We start from the raw sequence: 16,650 nt of genomic DNA, 5'->3' as shown, positions 1-16,650 counted from the left end.
GAATACATGGTTAATGGTAGTATTCTTAGCAGTGTGGAGGAACAGAGGGATCTTGGGGTCCACGTCCATAGATCCTTCAAGGTTGCCGCGCAAGTTGATAGTGTGGTTAAGAAGGCTTATGGTGTGTTGGCCTTCATCAGTCAGGGGATTGAGTTCAAGAGCCGTGAGGTAATGTTATAGAACATAGAACAATTACAACACAATTCAGGACCTTCGGCCCACAAAGCTGTGCCAAACATGTCCCTACCCTAGAAATTACAAGGCTTACCCATAGCCCTCTATTTTACTCACCTCCATATACCGATCTAACAGTCTCTTGAAAGACCCTATCGTATCAGCCTCCACCACCGTTTCGGCAGCCCATTCCACGCACTCACCACTCTTTGAGTAAAAAACTTACCCCTGACGTCTCCCCTATACCTACTCCCCAGCACCTTAAACCTATGTCCTCTTGTGGCCACCAGTTCAGCCCTGGGGAAAAGCCTCTATCTGCCCTATCAATACCTCTCATCATCTTATACACCTCTATCAGGTCCCCCCACATCCTCCGAGTTCCCTCAACCTGCTTTCATAAGGCATGCTCTGCATCCCAGGCAGCATCCTTGTAAATCTCCTCTGCACCCTCTCTATGGCTTCCGCACCTTTCCTGTAGTGAGGTGCCAGAACTGAGCACAATACTCCAAGTGGGGTCTGACCAGGGTCCTATATAGCTGCAACAATACCTCACGGCTCCTAAATTCAATTCCACGATTGATGAAGGACAATACACCATATGCCTTCTTAACCACAGAGTCAACCTGCGTCGCCACTTTGAGTGTCCTATGGACTTGGACCCCAAGATCCCTCTGATCCTCCACACTGCCAAGAGTCTTACCATTAATACTATATTCCGCCAACATATTTGACTTACCAAAATGAACCACTTCACACTTATCTGGGTTGAACTGCATCTGCCACTTCTCAGCCCAACTCTGCATCCTATCTATGTCCCTCTGTAACCTCTGACAGCTCTCCAAACTATTCACTACACCCCCAACCTTCGTGTCATCCACAAACTTACTAACCCACCCCTCCACTTCCTCATCCAGGTCATTTATAAAAATCACAAAGAGTAAGGGTCCCAGAACAGATCCCTGAGGTACACCACTGGTCACTGACCTCCACTCAGAATACGACCCTTCAACAACCACTCTTTGCCTTCTGTGGGCCAGCCAGTTCTGGATCCACACTGCAATGTCCCCTTGGATCCCATGTCTCCTCACCTTCTCCATAAGCCTCGCATGGGGTACCTTATCAAACGCCTTGCTGAAATCCATATACACTACATCTACTGCTCTCCCTTCATCGATGTGCTTAGTCACATCCTCAAAAAATTCAATCAGGCTTGTAAGGGAGGACCTGCCCTTAACACAGCCACGCTGACTATTCCTAATCATATTATACCTTTCCAAATGTTTGTAAATCCTGCCTCTCAGGATCTTCTCCATCAGCTTACCAACCACTGAGGTAAGACTCACCAGTCTATAATTTCCTGGGCTAAATGTTGCAGCTCTATAGAATGCTGGCTGGACCACACTTGGAGTATTGTGTTCAGTTCTGGTGGCCTCATTATAGGAAGGATGTGGAAGCTTCAGAGAGGGTGCAGAGGGGATTTACCAGGATGCTGCCTGATTGGAGAGCACGTCTTATAATGAAAGGTTGAGTTGAGCTCGGGCTTTTCTCTTTGGAGTGACACAGGATGACGTGACTTGATGGAGGCGTATAAGATTATGAGGGACATTAACAGAGTGGACAGCCAGCACCTTTTCCCCTGGGCGGCAATGGCCAATACCATTTGAGGTGAGTGGAGGAAAGTTCAGGGGAGATGTCAGAGGTAGGTTCTTCACACAGAGTGTTGGGTGCCTGGAACACACTGCTGGGGGTGGTGGCAGAGGCAAATACAATACGGACGTTTAAAAGACTTTTGGATAGGCACATGGATGTGAGAAAAGTGAAGGGTTAAGGGCTGTGCAGGAGGGAAGGGTGAGATTGATCAGGGAGTAGATGTTTATTTGGTTGACACAACATGGTGGGCCGAAGGGCCTGTACTGTGCTGTACATTTCTGTGTTCTAGAACGGTCGGATTGCCAAGCTAAACAAATCCCATGAACACACAGCACACTTGAGTAGTTTATTGTCATTGTCAATACACACATCTTCTTGTCAATGAAGTGCAGAATCAGTAGTTTGGCTGAGATTTCGACATAGAAAATGTGATTAAAGCAAATTGGACAGTAAATCCACCAAAGAGACGCACCTTTGGCCACAGTCAGAGAATTACTGGGAGCGGTGTAGGGGCAGTTGGTCATTATCGGTCACTCACAGTTTAGGGGCAGTTGGTCACTATTGGTCACAGTGTAGGCACAGTCGGTCACTCACGGTGTAGGGGCATTCAGTCACTATCAGTCACAGTGTAGGGGCAGTCGGTCACTCACAGTGTAGGGGCCATCAGCCACTATCAGTCACTCACAGTGTAGGGGCTATCGGTCACTCACAGTGTAGGACCCATCGATCACAGTGTAGGGGCAGTCGGTCACTCACAGAGGAAGGGCCATTGGCCACTATTGGTCACTCATGGTGTAGGACCCGTTGGTCAGTGTAGGGGCCATTGGTCACTATCGGTCACAGTGTAGGGACAGTTGGTCACTCATGGTGTAGGGACAGTCAGTCATTCAGTGCTGTAGATGAGATTTCACCAGCCTCTGGTGAAGGAATTTCTCCTTATCTCAGTCCCCAGCGGCCAAGCTGTTTCTTTGAGACCATGCCCCCGGTTTTGGACACTCCAGGCTCAGAGACATCAGGGCCAGCTCTGCATGTTGATGAGATCACCCCTCAGTTTTCTAAATCCTGGAGAATGTTGGCCAGTCTGGTGGGAGGACAAGAAGCCACTGTGGGAATGTTCGCTGAGCTCCCTGTATTGACCAGAGCTGAGCACTATACTGCAGCTACTGTCTCACCAGGGCCTGTGTAACTGTGGCAAGGTATCTCCTGGACTCAAACACTCTTGCAACAAAGACCAAGCCAGCACTTGCCTTCCTACTTGGATGTTACCTTTCAGTGCTCAGTGTACAGGGACCCTCCTTCCCTGGGAAGGTCTCTCACTGTGCACCATGTGTCTCACGTTTCTACCCAGGTGGACAAGCCCGCGTTTCTCCACATTGGCTTCCCTCTGCCACGTCTTTGCCCAGTGACTGAGCCACACTGCCACCTACTTGGATGTATTACAGCTGATCCATCCAGACATTGGTTCCCCAACCCCAGTTCTCTCTGTATCAATGGGGGGGGGGAATCCCCCGGAGGGAGGAGTGGGTGGGTTCTTCACCTCTGACAGGGTCGTGTTGGGGGATTCAGTCTGGTGCCCCCTCACCTGTTGATGAGGGCTGTGCAGGGAGTGCCCATTGGCTTCTTCCAGTGCCTGGCCCAGTGCAGCTGCCAAACATGTCAGAACCTTCCCACGGTGTGAATATCTGGGCCGGAGAACAGCTCCCCCCCCCCCCCCCCAACTGTCCCTCACACTGAAGGAACGTTCCCCCCCACCCTCCCCCCACACAGAGGGAATGTTCACCCCCCCCCCACCCTCCGCCACCCAGAGGGAATGTTTCCCCCCCATGGTTCCCCCCAATGAAGGGAATGCTCCCCCCCACGGTTCCCCCCCCCCCCCACCCTCTCCCCACGGATGGATGAGTGCATCACTGAACAGAATATCTCCATATATATTCGTAGAAGAATGAATCGTTAACAGGCTTGTCCCGGTGCCGGGAGGTCCGGCTGCAGCACAGGTCCCAGCGCCGAGGGAGTTGTGTCCGGAGACGGGCACGAAACGGACTGAGGGTGGACGGGCACCACCTGACCACCCACACAAGGACAGCTGGCCGTTGGATCGGCTGGACACCGGCAGTCTCTCTCCGGCAGGGTGCCGCGCTCACTCACCGCAGACCCTGAACACAGGACAACCCGTTACAATCCGCGGGGTCACGGAATGCTCGACCTCTGACCGCGGGGTCACGGAACGCTCAACCCCACCCGCAGGGTCACGGAACGCTCGACCTCTGACCACGGGGTCATGGAATGCTCGACCTCTGACCGCAGGGTCACGGAACGCTCAACCTCTGACCGCGGGGTCACAGAACGCTTGACCTCTGGCCGCGGGGTCACGGGACACTCAACCTCTGACTGCGGGGTCACGGAACGCTCAACCCCAGCCACAGGGTCATGACCCAATTGACCCCTGTGGTGTTCAGTACTGAGGACCCACTGCAGGGTCATGTGGTAAGGATTCAGGGCCAGCTGTCGTTTCACCAGAACCGCTCTGGATGTGAGAGGTGCAGATATATCAACAATTCTCCACACTCCCTCCCACCACTGGCGCACAGTGACTGCGGCGTGCACTGTCTACAAAATGCACGGAGGTTACTCACCCGGGCTACACCGACAGCACCTCCCACACCCACCACATCTCCCACCCAGAGGTACAACAGCACCTCCTGCAGGTTCCCCTCCGGGGCCCACACCATCCCAATCTGGGAATCCTGGAACTCTCTGCCAGCAGCCCTGGGAGCTCCTTCGCCAGAGAGATGCAGGGGTCAGAGTCATACAGGCCCTTCGGCCCAACTGGTCCATGCCAACCAAGACACCCATCTGAGCTCGTCTTGTTTAGCTATATCCCTCTGAACCTTTCCTATCCATGGACCTGTTCAAGTGCTTTTTAAATGTTGTTAATGTACCTGCCTCATCCACTTCCTCTGGTAGCTCATTCCACATACGGACCACCCTCTGGTGAAAAAGTTGCCCCTCAGGTCCCTATTAAATCTCTCCCCTCTCACCTTAAACCTGTGCCCTCTAGTTCTTGATTCCCCAACCCCAGGGGAAAGACTGAATGCATTCGCCCTATCTATGCCCCTCATGGTTTTATACACCTTTATAAGGTCACCCCTCATTCTCCTACACGCCACTGAATAAAGTCCCAGCCTGTCCCTATAACTCAGGCCCTCAAGTCCCAGCAACATTCTTGTAAATCTTCTCTGCACATTTTCTAGTTTAATATTTTTCCTCTGGCAGGGTGACCAAAACCGAACAGAATACTCCAAATGCGCCCTCACCGGTGCCTTGAACAACACGACATCCCAACTTCTACACTCAGTGCCCTGACTGGTGAAGGCCAGCATGCTGAAGCATTTCTTCACGTCAGGGGAGATCTGTGTGCGGTTCCTCTGGGTGCTCCACTTTCCTCCCACATTCCAAAGACATACGGGTTAGAAGCTGTGGGCATGCTATGTTGGTGCCGGAAGTGTGGCGACACTTGCGGGCTGCCCCCAGAACACTCTACGCAAAGACACATTTCACTGTGTGTTTCGATGTACATGTGACTAATAAATAAATAAATGTCTTGTATCTTAAAAAGGTGCCTCACCCCACCTTCTAAAGGCACTGTGGGAAGGGTAATAACTAGAGTATTAGAATCACAGAGACACAGGACAGAATGGCCCTTCAGCCCATCGAGTAAGTACTGAGCATCAGCCATCACTTACACTCATCCTACACTGACCCCAGTTCCTGATGATGTGTTCTGAAAGCTCTTGTTTAGGGAGACCAAAGTCGTCCAGGGGTTGTACAACTGGAGCCTTGGATTCGAATGTCCCTGCAGTACAGCCCAGTGCTGCATTTGCTTTGCGTTGTTTGCTGCAGCTGTGTGCTAACTCTCCGTGCCTCCTGGGTACAGGATCCCCTTCACAGCCCACCCTTCCACCAGCTTCGTGTCCCTCTGGGTCCCTGGCTGGGGACTGCCCAGCTTGGACCAGAGCCCCTCGGGGGGAGCCCCTGTGGGGGTCGTGCTGATGATGTGTGCCGTGGATGGGCACCTCAGGGTGACTGTCGTGTTGGGTGCTCCATGCTGCCAGCACCCATTCAGTGGGAAGTCCTTACCTGAGCCCATCACGGTGGGGAAGTGTGCACTGGGCAGCCGACTGGAGCAGAGTTTGGTGGCAGATGACCTCTGGGACGGGCAGCGAGCTGGCTTGGACCGGGACCCTGCAACAGAGAAACTGAGTAAGGCAGAGAGGAGCAGGTGGGGAGGGGGAGGGTGTGTGTGTGAGGGGAGGGTGTGTGAACCTTCTCTGAACAACCTCCAGTGAAACAATATCTCTCCTTAAATGTCCCCCAGTGGTCAAGATGTGGTCTCACCGGTGCCTCGTGCAGTTACAGCAAGGCTTCCTCATTTTTACACTTCAGCCCGCTTGAAATCAGGGCCATGTTGCATCCACCTCCCTAATTACCCAGAGCATGTTGGTCAGCGTTGTGCCCGTACACAGGGCTGCACCCTCTGTGATCTTCCTCCATTTCAGTAATCCCGTTTTATCATTTCCTTGTTGCTACTTGCTGCTACCTGCAGTGAACTAGTTCTGTGCCCCCAACACCACCAGGAATCTTTCCTGTGACCACCCCCCCTCCCCCAATCATGGCATTTGAAATCCAGTTCCCCTCAAACCAGTCCAGTCGTACGTTCCCCGAGTCTCTCCATCTTTCTCTCCCCCTTCACTGGATTCTCTTTTATCCCAGTCTTCAGATTGCCTCTTCTCCCAGCTTCCCGGTAAGTCACATGTGGTCATCCCTCGCTTACATTCGTTTGTCTGCCAGTCCTTGCCTATCGTCTCTCCCGCTAATCCATTTGCCCAATCCACCTTGGCCAACTCCACACACATTCCACTGTAGGCGCCTTCATCTCAGTTGAACATAGTTGTTTCCAAGTGAAGTTCCTCACTCTCGAGCTGAATGCGAAATTCTATCATCCTGTGATCACTACTTCTGAGGAAACTTTACCGGCAGCGTGTAGTAAACCTGCTTTGCCATCAGATTGCAGGCAGACTGTGCTCTGGTTGGCTCTATAACTTACTCTCGGAAATGTCCTGAATACACTCCATGAATTACTTCCATGGCTACTATTTCCAACTATTAACCCAATCTACAGGAAGATTAAAGTCTCTCATAATTAGTGCACCACTCCTTTTACAAGCCCCTATCATTTGTTGAGTTAACCCCTTCGGTCTGGCTGTTTGGGGGATCAATACACTACTTCTACCATATCCCAAGTGACCTCCACTCAATGGTCTTGATCCTACCTTGTAACTAACATCTCCTATCGACAGAGATACACCACCACTGTTTCCCTCCCAAAAGCCACATATCCCTGAATATTAGGTTCCAGCTTTGATCACCCTGCAGCCACGTCTTGGATCAGAACATACTGTCCACCATTGGTTCAGACAGACATTAAGATACAGAACTCTACCTTTTGATCACCATCCTTAATCTAACCCTCTGCTCCTCGCCCCTCTTCTCCTGGCCTTCCTCCTCTTTATTTTTTTGTCTTTTATTTCCGGCCTTGTTTCCGGTCCCACCCACTGCCCCTCTCCCAACAGCACAGCCAATGCCCTTGTGAGCTCACTGGCCCCATGCAGGAGATACAACACATCCTTCCACCCTTCCCCTCCTCCTCCTCTCCCCCATCCTCTGCCCCCTCCCCCCGCTCCCTCCCCTCCACCCTCTCCCCTCCCCCCACCCTGCCCCCTCCCCCTCCCCTCTCCTAACTCCTCCCCACCCCTCCCCTCCCCCTCCCCCACCACCTCACCCTCACCCCCAGGTCCCCACCATTCTGTTCCCTCTCTCTGACCCCAGGGTTCATTCACAGCACTTCCCACTCGAGCCACCTTTCACCGAGGCCTGTCTCCTCCAGTGCCACCTCCGTCCTCTCCACCTCACCCCGTGTTCACTCATTCTCCACTCACCTCACCTCCACCCACCTCACACCTCCACTCATTCTCCACTCACCTCCCTGTAACTCAAACCTGGTCGTATAGAGTCACAGAGTCACACAACATGGAAACAGGCCCTTCGGCCCAACTTGTTCGTGCTGACCAAGATGCCCATTTGCCCATGTTTGGCCCATACCCCTCTAAACCTTTCCCATCCATGTACCTGACCGTTTTTTAAATGTTGTTATGATACCTGTGTCACCCACTTCCTCTGGCAGCCCGTTCCACATGCCCACCACCCTCTGTGTGACAAAGTTGCCCCTCAGATCTCCACCTCTCCCCTTAAACCTTTGCCCTCTAGTTTTCTCTCCCTTTAATCGGGAAAAAGACTGAGTGGATTCACGCTATCAATGCCCCTCTGATTTGATACACCTCTGTAAGGTCACGCCTCAGTCTCGGAGCTGGAAGGAATAAAGTCCCAGCCAGTCCAACCTCTCTCTAGAACTCAGGACCTCAAGTCCTGGCAACATCCTCGGAGATCTTCTCTGCACTCTGTCCCAGTGTAATGATGTCTTTCCTGTAACAGGGTGACTGGAACTGTACACAGTGCTCTGAGTGCAGCCTCACAGGATGTGAGGGTGTGCGGGACTCACCGGGACGCGAGGGTGAGGGTGTGTGGGACACACCGGGACACGAGGGTGAGGGTGTGTGGGACACACCGGGACGCGAGGGTGAGGGTGTGCGGGACTCACCGTCCCTGCCCCCGATGGAGGGCAGTTTACAGCTCGACCTCCCCCGGTTCTGTGAGTCGGTGACCATCGTCATGGGGCTGTCCCCTCGCTGCCGAGAACATGCGCACGTTAAACCGGGGGTCTGGCATGTCACCGCCGCATGGTCCGCCCACCGACACCGCCCACCCGCGGACACCCCACCCATGGACACCAGCCGTGGACACCCCCCCCCCCCAACCCACAGACACCCCCACCACCCACAGACATTTGCCAAAGAAGCCCAGCAGTGGGCGGTGCCCCTGGGGGTGTCAGAGGTCACAAAGGGGGGGGGGTGCAGAGCTCTCCACCTCACACATCTATTGTGTGCTCTGGGGTAACAAACCGGGAGTGGTCTGGGTCTCCACACACAGTGGTAGCTCTTCCCCACTCCCCTCTCCCCTACCTCCCCTCAACTCCGCCCCGCCCCTCTCCTCTCTCCGCCTCCCATCTCCCCTCTCCTCCCCCCCTTCTGTCTCTCACCTCCTCCCCCTCATCCGGCCAGCTGGAATCACTGCCACATTCCCGGGAAGTGGTGAGGCTTCACCCGGGGGGGGGGGGGGGGGGGGGGGGGTGGCGCTGCATTCCTGGATGTTTGTGACCCCAGTTCTGCCCGCAGCCCACTCTCCAGTCCCCGAGGGAACCAGCAGTCCTGCCCCACACCCACCAAGTGCCCCAAGTACCTGCACCCTCTGCCCCCCCGGCTCCCTCTGGTCCACACAGCCCCACCGGACACCGTGCTATCCCGGGAAAGGCCATTTTGCCCCTCAAGCCCTTCACACTGAGCCCAAACCTGCCACCAGCTGGGCCCTGAGGGCAGCCGGTGAGGGGCCCAGCAGTGAACAGCTGCCCCCTGAGGATGCCCTTGGTGGGTGAGCTGGGAATTCCAGCCTCCCACCGCAGCTGCTCTGACCCCAGCTCCCCAACTGGCTGCCAACCTTGGCAGAGTGATCTTCATCCGGTGCCGTGGTGGGGTAGGGTTCATATAGCTTGGGGCATCGACGGTAGTGAGCGTAGGTCAGGGTGTGGCTGCCCCCACAACTGCGGGCTGTGGTTGGGAAGTTTTCCATCAAGTCCGCGATCCGTTCACTGCACAGGAGGTGAGGAGCAGAGGTCAGAAGAAGTTCACCAAATGACCGGGGCTCAACTCTCGCGGCCTAACCCACGATGACTTTCCAAAGGTCACACCTTGGGTCCCAGACACCCATCCAACCCACCCCCTCCTGACCTGCTCTTGGCAACTGAACTCCTGACTGAACTTTCACCATTCATGTCCTGTGACCTCAGCTACTGAACTGTTTAAGCACCATTCTCACGGTCAGTGATGACCCTCCCTATTGATCTCAGGCTTCACCTGTGCTGCCAACTGCCCCAGAGCTCAAGACTTGCCCTGGGTTCTGCTCCACCCACCGGGGTTACCCTGGAAGGTACACGTGTCCTGCACAGGTCTCCTCCACACCCTCCTCACTCCTCCCCTCCACCCTCCCTTCACCCCTTCCCTCAACCCTTCCTCCTCCCCTGCACCCTTCACCCCTCCCTGCTCCCCTCCACTCTCCCCTTTTTGGAGCAGGAGCTTTGAAAAGAGGCGAGTCTCTGTGCATGTGAGTTTGACCTTTCAGGAGTCTATAAGAGACACTTTTAGATACCGGGCTTCAGTGAGGAGGGCAAGTAACACCGAGGGAAGTTAGTCTTTTTTCTGTCTCTTCATTTTCTCTCAAAGCTTTTTAGTCACGGCAGGTGAGCTCAGACCCGTGTCACGCTCCTCCTGTGCACTGTGGGAACTCAGGGAGGCTGCCAGTGGCCCCGATGACTACGTGTGCAGGAAGTGTGTCTGGCTGCAGCTCCTGACAGACCGCACGACGGCACTGGAGCTGCACATGGATTCACTTTGGAGCATCCGCGATGCTGAGAATGTTGTGGATAGCACGTTTAGGAGTTGGTCACACTGCAGTTTAAAGGCTGAGGGAACGATAGGGAATGAGTGACCAACAGGCAGAACAGTAGCAGGAAGGTAGTGCAGGAGTCCCCTGTGATCATCTCCCTCCAAAACAGATAGGCCGCTTTGGATACTGTTGGGGAGGTGGCTCATTGGGGGAAGGCAGCAGTAGCCAGGATCATGGCACCGTGAGTAGCTCTGCTGCACAGGAGGGCAGGAAAAAGAGCAGCAGAGCTACAGTGGTTGGGGATTCCATGGTGAGGGGAATAGACAGGAGCTTCTGTGGCCATGAACGGGACTCCCGGTTGGTGTGTTGCCTCCCAGGTGCAAGGGTCAGGGATGTCTCAGAGCAGCTGCAGGGCATTCTGGAAGGGGAGGGTGAACAGCCAGTTGTCGTGGTGCATGTAGGTACCTACGATATAGGAAAAAGTGGGATGAGGTCCTACAAACTGAATTTAGGGAGCTAGGGGATAAAGTAGGACCTCAAAGGTAATAATCTCAGGATTACAACCTGTGCCACGTGCTGGTCAGAGTAGGAATAGCAGCATAGTTAGGATGAGCAGGAGGGAGGGTTTCAGATTCCTGGGAAATTGGCACCGGTTCTGGGAGAGGTGGGGCCAGTACAAACTGGACAGTCTACACCTGGGCAGGACTGGGATCAATGTCCTCGGGGGATTGTTTGCTAGTGCTGTTGGGGAGGGTTTAAACCATAATATGGCAAGGGGATGGGAATCCATGCAGAAAGACAGAGGGAAGCAAAGCAGAGACCAGAGCAAAAGTTAGAAGAGAGAAAAGTAAGAGTGGAGCACGGAAAAGTTAGACTATTGTTTATTGACTACAGCTCTGCCTTCAATACAATAATCCCAAGCAAGCTTGTCACCAAACTCCAAGACCTAGGACTCAACACCTCCCTCTGTAACTGGATCCTTGACTTTCTAACCAACAGACCGCAATCAGTGAGGATAGGCAGCAATACCTCCGGCAAAATTATTCTCAACACTGGTGCCCCACAAGGCTGCATCCCCAGCTCTCTGCTCCCTATACACTCATGACTGTGTGGCCAGATTCTGCTCTAACTCCATCTACAAGTTTGCAGATGATACCACTGTTGTAGGCCGTATCTCAAATGGCAATGAGTCGGAGTGCAGGAAGGAGATAGAGGGCTTAGTGGAATGGTGTCATGACAACAACCTTTCCCTCAATGTCAACAAAAGAGCTGGTCATTGACTTCAGGAAAGGGGGCAGTGTACATGCATCTGTCTACATCAACGGTGCTGAGGTCAAGAGGGTTGAGACCTTCGAGTTCCTGGGAGTGAACATCACCAACAGCCTGTCCTGGTCAAATCACGTAGATGCCACAGCCAAGAAAGCTCACCAGCGCCCCTACTTCCTCAGGAGGCTAAAGAAATTTGGTTTGTCCCCTGTGACTCTCACCAACTTTTACCGATGCACCACAGAAAGCATCCTATCTGGATGTATCACGGCTTGGTATGGCAACTGCTCTGCCCAGGACCGCAAGAAACTTCAGAGAGTTGTGGACACAGCCCAGTGCATCACGGACATCAGCCTCCCCTCCTTGGGCTCTTGTCTTTACCTCTTGCTGTCTTGGTGAAGCAGCCAGCATAATCAAAGACCCCATCCACCCAGGACATTCTCTCTTCTCTCCTCTGCCATCGGGTAGAAGATACAGGAGCCTGAGGGCACGTACCACCAGACCTAAGGACAGCTTCTACCCCACTGTGATAAGACTATTGAACAGTTCCCTTATACGATGAGATGGACTCTGACCTCACAATCTACCTTGTTGTGACCTTGCACTTTATTGCACTGCACTTTCTCTGTAGCTGTGACACTTTACTCTGTACTGTTATTGTTTTTACCTGTACTACATCATTGCACTCTGTGCTACCTCAATACACTCTGTACTAACCCAATGTAACTGCGATGTGTAATGAATTGATCTGTACGATCGGTATGCAAGACAAGCTTTTCATTGTACCTTGGTACAAGTGACAATAATAAACCAATACCAATACCAAAGGACACAAAGGTTACAAGATTCTAAAAGGACAATGAGAGTAAGGGCACTTTATCTGAATGCCCGTAGTATTCGAAACAAGGTCAGTGAACTTGTGGCACAGATCAGTACAAAGGGGTGTGATTTAGTGGCCATTACAGAAACATGGTTGCAGGGTGGAGATGAGTGGGAATTAAATATCCAAGGGTATCAGGTAATACGGAAGGATAGGCAGGAAGGTAAGGGAGGTGGGGTAGCGCCTTTAATTAAGGATGAGATCAGGGTGATAGTGAGAGACGATATAAGATCTAAGGAGCAGAATGTTGAGTCCATCTGGGTAGAGATTAGGAACAGTAAAGGGAAAAAAAATCACTAGTGGGAGTTGTCTACAGGTCACCGAATAATAACATTACAGTGGCACAGGCAATAAACCAAGAAATACTTGATGCTTGTAAGAATGGAACGGCAGTGGTCATGGGGGGCTTTAACTTTCATATTGATTGGGCGAATCAAGTTGATCGAGGCAGTCTTGAGGAGGACTTCATAGAATGCATCCGTGATAGCTTTCCTGAACAGCAGGTTAGTGAACCTACAAGGGAAATGGTGTCTTAGATCTGGTCCTGTGCAACGAGACAGGTAAAATTAATGACCTTGTAGTTATGATCCCCTTGGAAAGAGTGATCACAGTATGATTGAATTCCTCATACAAATGGAGGGTGCAATAGTTCGATCTAAAACCAGTGCATTATGCCTAAACAAGGGAGACTACAATGGGCTGAGGGAGGAGTTGGCTAGCGTAGACTGGGAACACAGGCTATATGGTGGGACAGTTGAGGAACAGTGGAAGACTTTCAAAGAGATTTTTCACAGTGCTCAACAAAAGTATATTCCAGTTAAAAGCAAGGACAGTAAGGGTGGGAAGAGCCAGCCTTGGATAACTAAAGAAATGAAGGAAGGCATCAAGCTAAAAGCTCATGCATACAAAGTTGCGAAGAGCAGTGGGAAACTGGAAGACTGGGAAAACTTTAAAAAGCAACAAAGAACCACTAAGTAAGCAATAAGGAAAGGGAACATAGATTATGAAGGTAAATTAGCACAAAACATAAAAACAGATAGTAAAAGTTTTTATAATTAGGTAACGTGGAAAAGGGTGGTGAGTGAGGTGCCGCAGGGGTCGGTGCTGGACCCACAACTGTTACCATAGAACCATAGAACAATACAGCACAATACAGGCCCTTCGGCCCACCATGTTGTGCCGACCTTCAAACCACACCTAAGACTATCTAACCCCTTCCTCCCACATATCCCTCTATCTTAAATTCCTCCATATGCTTATCTAACAATCTCTTGAACTTGACCAACGTATCAGCCTCCACCACCACCCCAGGCAGCGCATTCCATGCACCAACCACTCTCTGGGTGAAAAACCTCCCTCTGACGTCTCCCTTGAACTTCCCACCCCTTACCTTAAAGCCATGCCCTCTTGTTTTGAGCATTGGTGCCCTGGGAAAGAGGCGCTGGCTGTCCACTCTATCTATTCCTCTTAATATCTTGTACACCTCTATCATGTCTCCCCTCATCCTCCTTCTCTCCAATGAGTAAAGCCCTAGCTCCTTTAGTCTCTCCTCATAATCCATACTCTCTAATCCAGGCAGCATCCTGGTAAGTCTCCTCTGCACCCTTTCCAATGCCTTCACATCCTTCCTATAATGAGGCAACCAGAACTGGACACAGTACTCTGAGTGTGGTCTAACCAGAGTTTTGTAAAGCTGCATCATTACTTCGCGGCTCCTAAACTCGATCCCACGACTTATGAAAGCTAACATCCCATAAGCTTTCTTAACCACCCTATCTACCTGTGAGGCAACTTTCAGTGATCTGTGGATATGAACCCCCAGATCCTTCTGCTCCTCCACACTGCCCAGAACCCTGCCATTTACCTTGTACTCTGCCTTGGAGTTTGTCCTTCCAAAGTGTACCACCTCACACTTCTCTGGATTGAATTCCATCTGCCACTTGTCAGCCCAGCTCTGCATCCCATCAATATCCCTCTGTAAGCTCCGACAGCCCGCCACACTATCCACAACACCACCGATCTTTGTGTCATCTGCAAACTTGCTAACCCACCCTTCCACCCCATCATCTAAGTCATTAATAAATATCACAAAAAGTAGAGGTCCCAGAACCGATCCCTGTGGGACACCACTAGTCACAGCCCTCCAATCCGAATGCACTCCCTCCACCACAACTCTCTGCTTTCTACAGGCAAGCCAATTCTGAATCCGCATGCCCAAGCCTCCCTGGATCCCTTGACTTTCTGGAGAAACCTACCATGCGGAACCTTATCAAATGCCTTACTAAAATTCATGTAGACCACATCCACTGCACTACCCTCATCAATCTTCCTGGTCATCTCCTCAAAGAACACTATCAGGCTTGTAAGGCAAGATCTTCCCATCACAAAGCCATGCTGGCTGTCCCTAATCAGTCCATGATTCTCTAAATGGTCATAGATCCTATCTCTTAGAATCCTTTCTAACAGCTTACCCACCACAGACATAAGGCTCACTGGTCTGTAATTCCCTGGACTATCCCTACTACCTTTTCTGAACAAGGGGACAACATTCGCCACCCTCCAATTCTCTGGTACCATCCCCGTGGACGAGGACTCAAAAATCCTAACCAATGGTTCAGCAATCTCCTCCCTCGCCTCACGAAGCAGCCTGGGCAATATTCCGTCAGGCCCCGGGGACTTATCTGTCCTAATATTTTCTAACAGTTCCAACAAATCCTCTCTCTTGATATCTACATACTCTAGAACATTACCCTTACCAACACTGTCCTCAGCATCATCAAGACCCCTCTCCTTGGCGAATACTGAAGAGAAGTATTCATTGAGAACCTCACCCACTTCCACAGCTTCCAGGCACATCCTCCCACCTTTGTCTTTAATCGGACCTACCTTTACTCTAGCCATCCTTCTGCTCTTCACGTACGAGAAGAAAGCCTTGGGATTCTCCTTAAACCGACTCGCCAAAGCCTTTTCATGTCCCCTTCTCGCTCTCCTCAGCCCCTTCTTAAGTTCCTTCCTTGCTACTCTATATTCCTCATGAGCCCTGTCTGAATCTTGCTGCTTACACCTTATGTATGCTGCCTTCTTCTTCCTAACTAGTTGTTCCACCTCTTGTCACCCATGGTTCCTTCACCCTGCCATTCCTTCTCTGCCTCACCGGGACAAATTTATCCCTAACATCCTGCAAAAGATCCCTGAACATCGACCACATCTCCATAGTACATTTCCCTTCAAAGATGTCATCCCAATTTACACTCTCAAGTTCTCGCCTTATGGCCTCATAATTCGCCTTTCCCCAATTAAATATCTTCCCATCCTCTTTGCTCCTATCCCTGTCCATGACAATTCTAAAGGTTATGGAGCAATGGTCACTGTCCCCCAAATGCTCAACCACCAATAGATCTGTCACCTGTCCCTGTTCATTACCTAAAACTAGATCTAATATGGCATTCCCTCTAGTCGGCCTGTCAACATACTGTGACAGGAATCCGTCCTGGACACATTTAACAAACTGTGCCCCGTCTAAACCTTTGGCACTGAGCAGGTGCCAATCAATATTTGGGAAGTTGAAGTCTCCCATTATAATAACCCTGTTATTTTCGCATCTTTCCAAAAACTGCCTCCCAGTCTGCTCCTCAGTATCCCTACTGCTACCGGGGGGCCTATAGAATACTCCCAGGAGGGTAACTGCCCCTTTATTATTCCTAACTTCCACCCATATTGACGCTAGAGAGGATCCTTCTACATTATCTACCCTTTCTGCAGCTGTAACAGTGTCCCTGACCAGTATCGCCAACCCTCCTTCTCTTCTCCCCACCTCCCTATCCCTTTTAAAACAATGAAAACCAGGAATATTCAATATCCATTCCTGCCCTGATGTCAGCCATGTCTCTGTAATAGCCACAATATCGTAGCCCCATGTACTTATCCAAGCTCTCAGTTCATCTCCCTTATTCCTGATGCTTCTCGTACTTAAGTAAATGCACTTTAGCCCATCCACTTTACTACTTTTATAGCCTGTACTCTGCTTCTCCTTCCTCAAAGCCTCTCTACCTGTCAGATCTGACTTT

The 16,650-nt window shown here is 51.5% G+C and overlaps 1 protein-coding gene across 4 annotated transcripts in view; it reads right to left on the bottom strand.

The window, feature by feature from the left end:
- The window catches only part of LOC127579956 (uncharacterized), a 97,522-nt gene that overhangs the window by 37,001 nt on the left and 43,871 nt on the right, over positions 1-16,650 (bottom strand). For all 4 annotated transcript variants that reach the window (XM_052033044.1, XM_052033040.1, XM_052033041.1 and 1 more), the window contains exons 16-18: positions 9,493-9,643; positions 8,540-8,627; positions 5,962-6,066 (exon numbers count right to left, since the gene is read on the bottom strand). In XM_052033044.1, the coding sequence (XP_051889004.1) occupies positions 5,962-6,066; positions 8,540-8,627; positions 9,493-9,643 (344 nt within the window). The remainder of the gene's footprint in view (positions 1-5,961; positions 6,067-8,539; positions 8,628-9,492; positions 9,644-16,650) is intronic.

The sequence above is a fragment of the Pristis pectinata genome, chromosome 18 (assembly GCF_009764475.1).
Source record: "Pristis pectinata isolate sPriPec2 chromosome 18, sPriPec2.1.pri, whole genome shotgun sequence".
NCBI lineage: Eukaryota > Metazoa > Chordata > Chondrichthyes > Rhinopristiformes > Pristidae > Pristis > Pristis pectinata.
The sequence above is the reverse complement of the archived record's forward strand: the minus strand, read 5'-3'. Positions and strand labels throughout refer to the sequence as shown.